This window comes from Gobio gobio (genome assembly GCF_949357685.1).
Source record: "Gobio gobio genome assembly, chromosome: 12".
In the NCBI taxonomy this organism is placed as follows: Eukaryota; Metazoa; Chordata; class Actinopteri; order Cypriniformes; family Gobionidae; genus Gobio; species Gobio gobio.
This window is the reverse complement of record NC_137105.1, coordinates 48126732-48137860: the sequence shown is the minus strand read 5'-3', so window position 1 is coordinate 48137860 and position 11129 is coordinate 48126732. Positions and strand designations below refer to the sequence as shown.

At 36.4% G+C, this 11129-nt stretch overlaps 2 protein-coding genes across 3 annotated transcripts in view; one reads left to right on the top strand and one right to left on the bottom strand.

Annotated features, from left to right (window-relative positions):
• Window positions 1–3215, bottom strand: part of ppat (phosphoribosyl pyrophosphate amidotransferase) — a 20320-nt gene extending 17105 nt beyond the window's left edge. The window contains exon 1 of the mRNA XM_079830641.1: window positions 2511–3215. Coding sequence (XP_079686767.1) covers window positions 2511–2638 — 128 coding nt within the window. The 5' untranslated portion in view covers window positions 2639–3215. The remainder of the gene's footprint in view (window positions 1–2510) is intronic.
• The window catches only part of paics (phosphoribosylaminoimidazole carboxylase, phosphoribosylaminoimidazole succinocarboxamide synthetase), a 16277-nt gene extending 5148 nt beyond the window's left edge, over window positions 1–11129 (top strand). The window contains exons 5-15 of one of the 2 annotated variants that reach the window (XM_079830618.1): window positions 171–248; window positions 564–739; window positions 3215–3251; window positions 6418–6615; window positions 7170–7348; window positions 7446–7625; window positions 9057–9170; window positions 9346–9429; window positions 9560–9740; window positions 9908–10066; window positions 10792–11129. In XM_079830618.1, the coding sequence (XP_079686744.1) occupies window positions 171–248; window positions 564–739; window positions 3215–3251; window positions 6418–6615; window positions 7170–7348; window positions 7446–7625; window positions 9057–9170; window positions 9346–9429; window positions 9560–9740; window positions 9908–10066; window positions 10792–10958 (1553 nt within the window). In that variant the 3' untranslated portion in view covers window positions 10959–11129. Of the gene's footprint in view, window positions 1–170; window positions 249–563; window positions 740–2697; window positions 3142–3214; window positions 3252–6417; window positions 6616–7169; window positions 7349–7445; window positions 7626–9056; window positions 9171–9345; window positions 9430–9559; window positions 9741–9907; window positions 10067–10791 lie in introns of those variants that run through there. The other variant, XM_079830619.1, reaches the window with a different exon arrangement.

Below are 11129 nucleotides of genomic sequence, written 5' to 3'. Positions count from 1 at the left end.
AGCATTTGCCTCATTTGAACAGATAAGCCTCTTTTTTTGCCATCTTAGAAACACAAATCAAACCATTTTTTTGGTCACAGCACACCAGTTGAGAACCACTGAATTATACCACACATTATGTTACTTTCCTTTGCATTCTCTCAATGTGTGTGCATATATTTGCAATGTAGACAGCAGCGACCCATCGTACACAAGAGAAGAGCATGTGCCGGCTACCAAAGGGAGAAAGAGGAAAGCTACAGATGAAGGTTTTTCATTATGTTCCCCTCATTACATGGACATTCTCAAAGTTGTGTGCATGAGTTAGGCGTCTTGTGACTTCAGTTTGACTAATAAAATCAAGATTGGAATAAGAACGCACTGATAAGGATAGAAAGCATTTCATGACGAAATGAAAAAATCCAAATAAAAGGGAGTCATTATTGTATAATAAATGAAAATGTATTCATTATGAAATTCGTCAGTATTAATCGTTTCTTTGACAAAAGTAGCATGTCAGTCAACAAACGCCCGCGTTCTTTGACCCGTGTAACAGTGTTAACAATATCTTGTGTGTGTTTTAGGGGAACGTTTGCTTTGTAAACAGTTTCATCAGAGCACTGATGATGGAGAAAGCAGCACAGACTGGTCGGAGAATATAGACTTCCAATGCAAAGAAGAGGAGGATCAATACATTCCGATCATGGAGATAACCTCTGTGTGTTCAATGGCATCCAATGCAATCACATCCGAACAATCGGTGAGACGCAGGACAATGGAAGTCTATTGATCTGTGATTCCATAGGTGCCGGGTATTGCAAATCGCTGTTGACTATGAGCTATATCAGCATTTATAAAACATTATATCAGTGCGGAAATAAGATCAGCTAATTGCAAAAGCTGCACCTATACTGATACTCTCAGAAAAACTAAGGTACAAAAGGCAAAAGGTACTAATATGCACCTTTAACCCCTTAACTGTCACTGTAGCTTGATGCCATTTTAATTTCTCGCTTTTTTCATATCACATATTTTAGTCATCAAATTAGGTATCATTTGAAAGCTTACGAACTCAAAACTCGTCCTGTTAAAACCGTTTTGAAATTGGATGTTGTGTTACCATGGAAACGGTACTCTAAAGTCTTCTAAAGGGCTCCTCCCCTAGTGGACGGTTGTCATATTACAAAATCAATTTATAGTCGAAACCTTTTCTAATCTTGACAAAACACATCGTCAGAAAGGGCAGAGTCTCAAAGTTCCATATTTGGCGACTGTTTTGTGATAGATAGAAGTGATATTTGGACAGAAATTTATTAATTTGTTACAGGAGAATGCATGGAATGTGTGTGACACGCCTCCGGTGTCTAAACAACATCTCATAGGAACTTGCATTTTTTTGTGACATTAAAGCGACACTGTGTGATATTTTCCCCCACCTATCGGTGAAAAGGTATATGACCATCCAGTGAATATTAGTTTTTGTTCCTCTCAATTCCGATTTCGTTTTAACTCCTACGGTGGCCGATTTAGTCCAAGATTAACATGGCTTCCAGTTCGACCTCGTCCACATAAAACGCGTTTTAGGCGAAGCTTGAATTTACGGGTATGTCCCTCTTTGGCTAATGTACTTTCAAGATGGAGGGGCAACATGGCGACCCGCATTCGAACCCCTCACCCGTATGTATTTTCAATGGCATATAAACTTACGAGAATACTTTATTACTTGAAAGAAGTAAATATACATTAATGAGCACATTTTTGAAAGAACTAAGTGTTTTTAGCTAAGAATAAACAAAAAAAAGTTACAAAGTGTAGCTTTAACTTCAAATTTGGAACAACTTGGTTAGACATATGGCTTTGATTTTATAGTCATTATATAGTACAAATTATTTCATAAAAAGTACATTTCATATAAAATATTTTGTACTTTTCCATAACTTTTTCACTTCAGCAATAATCTAAATCTCAAACACATGTCTATATTCCAAAGCATTCTTGAATTACAACCATTTAAGTTTGGATGATGCATTTTCACATCTATTCTCAAAAAGGAGGTTGACAGCTAAGGGGTTAAAGTACTAATATGTACCTTTAAGGTACTTTAAATAAGGTACCTTTTCACTTTTGTACCTTAGGGTGCCTTTTTTAAGGAAAATTATGCATCCTGCATGACAAATAGCACTACATTATTTGTTTGTATAGTATTTGTGAAACGAGAGGTTTATTTAATTCAGTGTTTTCAACCTGGAAACCACAGGCAGATTCATGCATATAGGATACTTTATATCTTATGTGCTTTATTTTATATATCTAAGATGATTTCATGGTCTTAGCTGATTTAAAATGGCATTCCATCCACCCTAACCCCCTTTCTAAATGCAACAGAACAGCCTGGCCAGTTTGGGAGACCAGCAAACCAGTATACACTGGATTATGTAATATATTTTCAACAGGAATGATCTTAAAATTGTTGTTCTATTGTAAAAGTGAATGAAGGGATAGGCTAATGAACAGCAGCACACTTAACTTACCTGTGCTGTAACCCAACAAGTCCAAGTGTCAGAATCTGCGCGACCTCCAGTTGCGTTGGCCATTCCCCCGCCGCCACACAGCCGAACACCCCGCACTCCTCTCCGATGCCCGACTCCTCGAACTCCATGTCCGCTTCTCAGGCCGGAGCGGAGCTGTGGTGGTTTGTAGTGATGGTTAGCGTCTCTCAGAGCACGTGTTTGCTCACACTGCGGAACATGCGGAAGAGGATTCGGCAACACAAATGCGCAAATTAACAGAAACACCAGATTTGAAGTCCAAGTTAGGGCAAATGGAAAAGTTTGGCAAAGCAAGTTGTCAAATCAATACAATGTTCAAAAGTCGGAACATGCGCTCAAAGTCTTGCGCCACGTGCTCAAATTTCAACGTGGTTTGCAAAGATGCATCAGGACGAATGTTTGCTCCTAAACAACAATATCATCAATAGATAAGTCTTTTGTCTTTCGAGGTATGCAGACCTAGTTTTCACCCACGTGGTGAGGAGGATGGCACTACCCTGATTGGTTTTAATGAATCGGCAGAGTGTCGTAACGCGTTGCTCTCGTGAAAATAAATGAGTTGAGGCTCGCTCCACTTCGACACACTTTACCCCAGCCTTCCTCAGAAGTCCAGGTAGTTATAAAACCTTTGCCTGAAACCCACCGAAACAGAATAATCACGTTTCTAATCTTCTCTTTTTTTGCAGGAAAAACAACGCTCAACAATAATGTCGAACCCAGCGGGTGAGTTTGGCTTGATTATTTCTCTGGGGTTCTCCATGCTCTCATGTGTGCAGTTGCGCAGTCCATAAATGCACACATGTGGCAGACATATTGTTAAGATGTTTTGTTTTCTACGTTATTAATCCGAATCGGTAACGCTACTAGAGGAAGTATTTTCAGACAAGATAAATCAAAATATGTTTAAATAAGTCTGTATCAAGTGGAAATCTTTTCAAATCTAGTTTAAAACGTAAAAAAAGTTCTGTGTAGTTTTTTTCCCTCTCTTTTTTTGTGTGGAAAAAGTTGATGTACAAAAAATTTGTAATGATTGTAAAATGTCATGTGTAACCATCGATGGACAATTACTTTTATAAAAAGTAAACCTTTTAAAATAAAATGTAATGAATTTGAGTCATTACAAATTTAAGAAGTTTTCTTATGGTTAGTCCATTTCACCTTAACACAAGTTTTTTTAAAAGGTAACATATTTTTTTATATATATATATATATATTATATTATATTATATTATATATATAATATAATATATTAATGAGGACCTAAAGGTGTCCTCTTGATTTAGGTTTTCTTGTCACATGACAAAACATGTCTTCCTTCATGTTAGTTGTCATACTAATTTTAATTTTGATTTGGCATACAAATGTTTTTAAAATGTTGATATTATTTTAAAACTAAATTGCTTTTAGTTAATTTTTTATTATGAAACATTACTATTATTATTGCTTTTATGAAATAGATGGACAAACAAATCCTTCCCTTGTGGGTCAAAATCCCAAAGCCCTAAAAAAAAATTTGGTCCAGAAATCGAATTTTTCTAATATTGTTTATGTTTTTCAATGCATTTTAAAAATATTTAAAATATATATTTAATATAGGGCTGGGTGATAAATCAGTTTTATCTATTAACTTGAATGTGTAGTTTGCGTCGTCTTATTTGAACGAAAATCGTTTTTCTCTTTAACATCCGCCGACGCTTCCCTCTGGGCTCCTGTAGTTACGAATGGGCTCAAACAGCACTGACGTGGAAATCAGGAGAAACATTGAGCCATTGAGATCAGGGGTTTCACCATGGATTTAATGTAGTAACACCCCATGGTATTATGGAGGAAATAGTCAAATGTTTTTTTTTTTTATGTTGTCATTATTCATCTCAGGGTTCGTACAACCTTTTGAGATTGAAATTCAAGTACTTTTCAAGGGTTTTCAAGAGCTTCACACTTTTTCCAGCACTTCAAAAGCTGTAAATATTATCCTATTTTAATGTAGTGATTTGTAAAACTAAAAGTTTAAAGGTGTAGGCCACTTTGTGGCAAACAAGCACTTTTATTTTAAAAAGACATGAAATGCCCACTATAACTAGTAGATGGCGGCAGAGGAGCACATAATGACTTATTAGCCATTTCCACTCCCTAATATATGGACAAAAGTAGGAAGTCACAAAGTCTAATGAAAAACAAAACTTTTCTAAACCAAGTAAAGAGCTCCTTTAATAATCACTGAAGCTGTCGGTCAGTTCAGTGTGAGACTATAAGAGAACAATTGTAACTAAGAGCAGAATTTTTTAATTTTCCCTATAGTTTTTTCACCTTACTATTGTTAATAAAAGTTAATTTTATCAGCATATCAATTCATAAACCTTTGACTAGTTTATTCACATGCTGAAAGTTTTGGACCCCAGGTATGTTGCAAATATTTTACAAAATAAAGACAAACTTTTTTTTAACAATTTCTTTGTCATCTGCAGATTGATTTTTAAATCGTAAATCGGATTTTTTTGTGGAAAAATTGGGGATTTTTTTTTTTTCAGGCCATATCGCCCAGCCTTAATAATATATAAATATTTTATATATAAAAATAATATTTTTTTCTTAAATATATACATGCTTGTGTGTGTATATATTATTGATTAAATTTACCTTTTAAATTACTAGGTTTTTTTTAAATCAATAACTAATATAATTTAATCATATTCAGTTTGTGTGTCTCTGCCAAACTCTTGTGGGAATATATATATATATATATATATATATATATATATATATATATATATATATATATATATATATATATATATATATATATATATATATATATATATATATATATATATATATATATATATATATATATATATATATATATATATATATATATATATATATATATATATATATAATATAAAAAATTATATATATATAATATATAAAAAATTATATATATAATATATACACACACACAAGCATGTATATATTTAAGAAAAAAATATTATTTTTATATATAAAATATTTATATATTATAGATTATATAAATGTATATACATGCAAATATTTCTTAAATATATACATGAATGTGTGTGTATTTATATATAAATAATAATTAACAGAGTACACACACACATATATTATGTAAACACAATACATACATACATGCATACATACTTACATACATACACATATATATATATATATATATATATATGTATGTATATGAATGATATTTCATGACTCTAGGGCCCGGTTTCACAGACAGGGCTTAGACTAAGCCAGGATTAGGCCTTAGTTCAATTAGGATATTTAAGTAACTTTTATAAACGTGCCCAAGAAAAAAACATTACTGGTGTGCATCTTGAGACAAAACAATGCCACTGACATATTTCAAGATTTGTCAGTGCAAGATTCTTTCAGTTAAAATAGCTCAAACATGCATTTTAGTCTAGGATTAGCTTAAGCATTGTCTGTGAAACCGGGGGTAGATGTCCATATAGCTCTATATGGAGCAAATGAGCTGTTCCGCTGGGTCCTAAAGTCAGTTCTTGGGTTAATCTCTTTGGTATGCATTAAGATACACTTGTAGACATTATAAATAAAAAAAATAATGTAAAGTTTTAGGTTTTTCCTATGTATTCCTCGCATTTCCAAGAGGTCGAATTCATCCACAAGGGAAGGATTTGTTACTTTTTTTATTTCAACCACATAAACTCCAGTGAATTTTTTTTGTTGTGCATGTATTCGTGGTTCAAGTGTGACAAAAAGCCTGAGGTCTTGGACCACTCCGATGAACACAATTTAAAAATAAAAGAGTTTTGGGTCAAAATGACCAGAGGGAAGGATGAAGTCACATACATTGACATCAATTAATGTGTATTTTTGCCTTGGTTTTTATGTGTAGAACTGAAACTAGGTCAAAAACTGAACGAGGGCAAGACCAAGCAGATCTTTGCGCTTGTGGATGAGCCAGGTCATGTTCTGGTCCAGTCTAAAGACCAGATCACAGCGGGCAATGCGGTTCGGAAGGATCAGATGGAGGGTAAAGCTGCCATTGCCAACAAGACCACCAGCTCCGTGTTCAAACTTTTACAGAACGCTGGTGAGATTTCCTTTCTATTGTTTTGATTAAATGAAAACAAAACATTTGGCAACCTGGTTAATGTATTTGTCACATACAATATTCATTCAAAAGGATGGTGGTATAGGCCCACATCCACATGCTGTATATTGATTTAATCTAGTTGTAGATGTTCATGAGGTTGCCCCAAATTCAAAGTTTCAAGAGGTCTCTAGATATCATTAACTTTTAAAATAGTTCCCACAACCTCAGCAATTTTAGTGAATTGAAGTTGGTGTAAACCATGTGCAGCTCTTGATTAAGGTTTGACTGTGGGGAAATGACTGTCTTGTGACAGCCATGCTTCCTTTAGTTATACTCGATTACACGCATGCTGTGTTTAGGCTATTAAGTCTGCTATCCCAATTTCACTGTGTGAAAGCATGTGTCTTTTGTCAGTCACGTCTGTTCTCTGCAGAGTCTGTGTTAATATATAAACGTACTCCGCTTGAAAATGCTGTTAATGTACTAGTCCAATCAGTTTGCCATGTCTAATAGGACGCACACAGTAATGTGAATCTACCACTTTCTTTCAGGGTTTAAGACCGCTTTTGTCAGGCAGCACTCTGACACTGCGTTTGTGGCGTCCCGATGTGAGATGATACCCATTGAGTGGGTCTGCAGACGCATAGCCACAGGCTCCTTCCTCAAACGCAACCCTGGGGTCAAAGAGGGCTACCGCTTCACTCCTCTAAAAATGGAAATGTTCTTTAAGGTAAGGTTGTATCAATCACATTTAAATGTGATGCCATGCGATTTCTCCTTTTATCCACGTATTGATCGCCCGCTTTCTTCCATTATTCTTCATTCAGGACGACGCCAATAATGACCCCCAGTGGTCAGAAGAGCAGCTGTTGACGGCTGGTTTTGAGCTGGCAGGTCTGACTATTGGTCGCTGTGAGGTGGACATCATGAGCAAAAGCACGGTGGCCATTTTTGAAGTCCTGGAGAAGGCTTGGGCCACACAGGACTGCACGCTGGTGGATATGAAAGTAAGAAACCTGGCGTAGGGAAGTCCACACTACAACTATAACTACACACAAGAATGTTAATATACGATTTTTGACAACCAGTCAGAATCCATCCTACTTAAAGGGATAGTTCACCACAAAATGAAACTGTGATGTTTATCTGCTTACCCCCCGGGCATCCAAGATGTAGGAGTCTTTGTTTCTTCAGTAGAACACAAATGAAGATTTTTATCTCCAACCGTTGCAGTGTGATAGTCGTATAATGCATGTCAATGGGAACAGTTTGGAGTATGAGAGCTGTGAGAGTAAAAAAAACATAGACATACGAATCCATATTAAACCCTGCGGCTCGTGACAATATATTGATGTCTTAAGACACGAAACGATCGGTTTGTGAGAGAAAACTAACTGTATTTATATAATTTTTTACCTCAAATACAACACTATTTACATCAGCCGTCCCCGCGCCATCACTGCCTGTAAGTGAGGTCAAATTACACGATATGGCGTAGAGATGCGTACAAGAGATCACTTCCGCTGCTTGTATCCCATTGAGATATGAGATATTTTTCAAGCATGTCCTTTTCACGGTTTTTGTACATACTTGTATTTGAGGTAAAAAATATATATAAATACTCTTCGGTTTCTCACACAAACCGATCGTTTCGTTTTCATTTGATTGACAGTTCCAGAGATTATTTGATCGCTTTTATAATTTAATCACAGTTTAAATAACAGATTATTTTCGCCTACTAAGAGAAGTTGAGCATTTAGTCACTGGTTTGATTTACTGACACACAGACAAAGAACATCTGACTGTACATGAATCATTAAATATCAGAAATCACTGATCTCAGATCAGGCATTAGAGTTAACACGGTTACTGACATGTTGTGGCATTACTGTCAAGTCCATATTGTAAAAGTCTGTTTGCAAAGCCTGCGACTGATTTACCAAAGAATCCACTGTGAAATGTAGCGAACACAAATAAATAATGCTCAACTGAGACGTTCACACTGATGAAATTAAATAAGCTCATTCCTAGCATTAGGATCCTTTGGAAGGGAATGTTATTTGTAGTCGCTCCTGTATCGCTCTTCTCTCCTCGTCATCTCACTAACACTCCAGTGGGCGGAGCTAAAGTTTTGATGATGAAGTGGGCGTTGATCTTCTTCTGCAGAGGCGCTCTTTCTCCATCTATTACAGGCTCATTCCACAACGAGTCGCTCTCTGGGCTTGGTTATAATAAAAGCTGCTTTTGGACTAACAAGGAAGTTTTCAGTTCTGAAACTCACAGGATATTCTTATAGTATGACGACCTCTTATATGTCAAAAGCTCAAGGAAAATTTTATTTCTCAGTTCATGACCCCTTTAACTCCTAATTATTTCTGTATTATTGTGGTAATTGCTACTTGCAGTAGAGGTGTAATTCTCATAAACTGTCATTTTAGATAGAATTCGGTGTGAATGTGACCACTAAAGAGGTTGTGCTGGCTGATGTGATTGACAACGACTCATGGAGGCTCTGGCCCGCTGGTGATCGCAGCCAGCAGAAAGACAAGCAGGTAAATATGTGTTTAAAAACTATACAACTCGGGCATGAAATTAATTTATGCTACTCCTTTACTGGAGTAAAACTAGATGCCACTAAGAGTTTAGTATTAATCTGGTGAAGCAGACGTCCTTCTGCTATGATTATCATGATCAGTGACTGTCAGATAAACACTGTTCTCTGTTTAGGTTTACCGTGACCTGAAAGAAGTCACTCCTGAGGCCATGCAGATGGTGAAGAGGAACTTTGAGTGGGTCGCAGAGCGAGTCAAGGTACCATTATTTACTAAATGTTTGTTTTTGATGTTTTGTTGACCTTTTTTAATCAAAATATCTAGGGTAAAAATGACATTTCTCTCTGGTGACTTATGCTGGATTTCTCCAATCGTGTGTGTGTGTCTAGCTGCTCCTGGAGTCACAGGCGAGAGGAAGGGTAGTCGTTCTGATGGGCTCTTCCTCAGATGTGGCTCACTGTGAGAAGATCCGCAAGGCTTGTGGTTCATATGGCATTCCCTGCCACCTTAGAATCACGTCTGCCCATAAAGGCCCTGATGAGACACTCCGCATCAAAGCTGAATATGAGGGTATGACCGAACAGAACAAGCATGTCCTTTTTTCATTACCAACATTATGTAAAACGACATTTTAAATAGCTATTTGCAATGTTTAATGTTTCAAACCCAATATTTTAATCCAGAACACTTTAATACAGTGAGGTTATTACTTAATATAATAACTTTTTTTTTCTCAGGTGATGGTGTTCCCACCATCTTTGTTGCAGTGGCTGGCAGAAGTAATGGCTTGGGTCCCGTGATGTCAGGAAACACTGCGTATCCGGTTATTAACTGTCCCCCAATCACCCCTGACTGGGGTGCTCAGGACATCTGGTCATCTCTTCGCATGCCTAGCGGTACAGATTTAAATGTCATTAATTATTGTATGCGTCACTTTATGCGTGATATGATTATCTGTTTTGTAATTGGTGAGTGGACAAAACAACAGACATGCACTAGCGTTCAAAAGTTTGGGGTCTTTAAAGTTTGGGTTTCAGCAGCCATCAGTTCTCGCCACAGTTTTGAAAAATGCTATAAAAGTGGGCGTGGTTTCGAGGCAGAGTGGAGAGGGGGACGAGGGGAGACCGGGAATTTGAAAATGGAGCAAAAAGGTTTAAAATGAACTAGTTTTCTCCCACATTCAAAACTAACAGATGCTAACATTGTCTTTCACACATACTTCTGTTAAAATCTCATGACCCTTTAATGTCTCTTATTTGATCAAAATACAGCAAAAATGTGATTTATTTCTGTGATCAAAGCTGAATTTTCAGCATCATTACTTCAGTCTTCAGTGTCACATCATTCTGATTTGCTGCTCAAGAAACATTTCTTATCAATGTTTGCTTAATATGTTAGTGGTTCGTTTGTTTAAGGATTATTTGATTCGTTTGTTTAAGGATTATTTGATGACAAAGTTCAAAAGAACAGCGTTTATTTGAAATAGAATATTTTGTTACATTGTAAATTGTCTTTACTGGTATAAAAAAAATTCTAACTGACTCCAAACTTTTTAACGGTAGTGTACCGTGCAGCCGTATTGTTTGCAATGCTAAAAATTCTCTCATTCTTACTCTTTCAGGTCTGGGCTGCTCCACGGTTCTCTCTCCTGAAGCTGCGGCTCAGTTCGCAGCTCAGATCCTGGGTCTAAATGACCATTTGGTCTGGGCCAGACTTCGGGCGTCCATGCTGAACACCTGGGTCTCTCTGAAACAGGCTGACAAGAAGCTGCAAGAGTGCAGCCTGTAATAGATCAGAATTTTCATTTCCTTCCTCCAAACACTGTACATTTCCTCTTACATTTTTGTGTACGCACCAGTCATTGCCTTTGAACAAGCCTATGTGAAATGCTGACCTAGAGCTTATTTGCAATAATACCATTTCAGGTGTACATTACATCAATAAACATTCCTCAGTTAC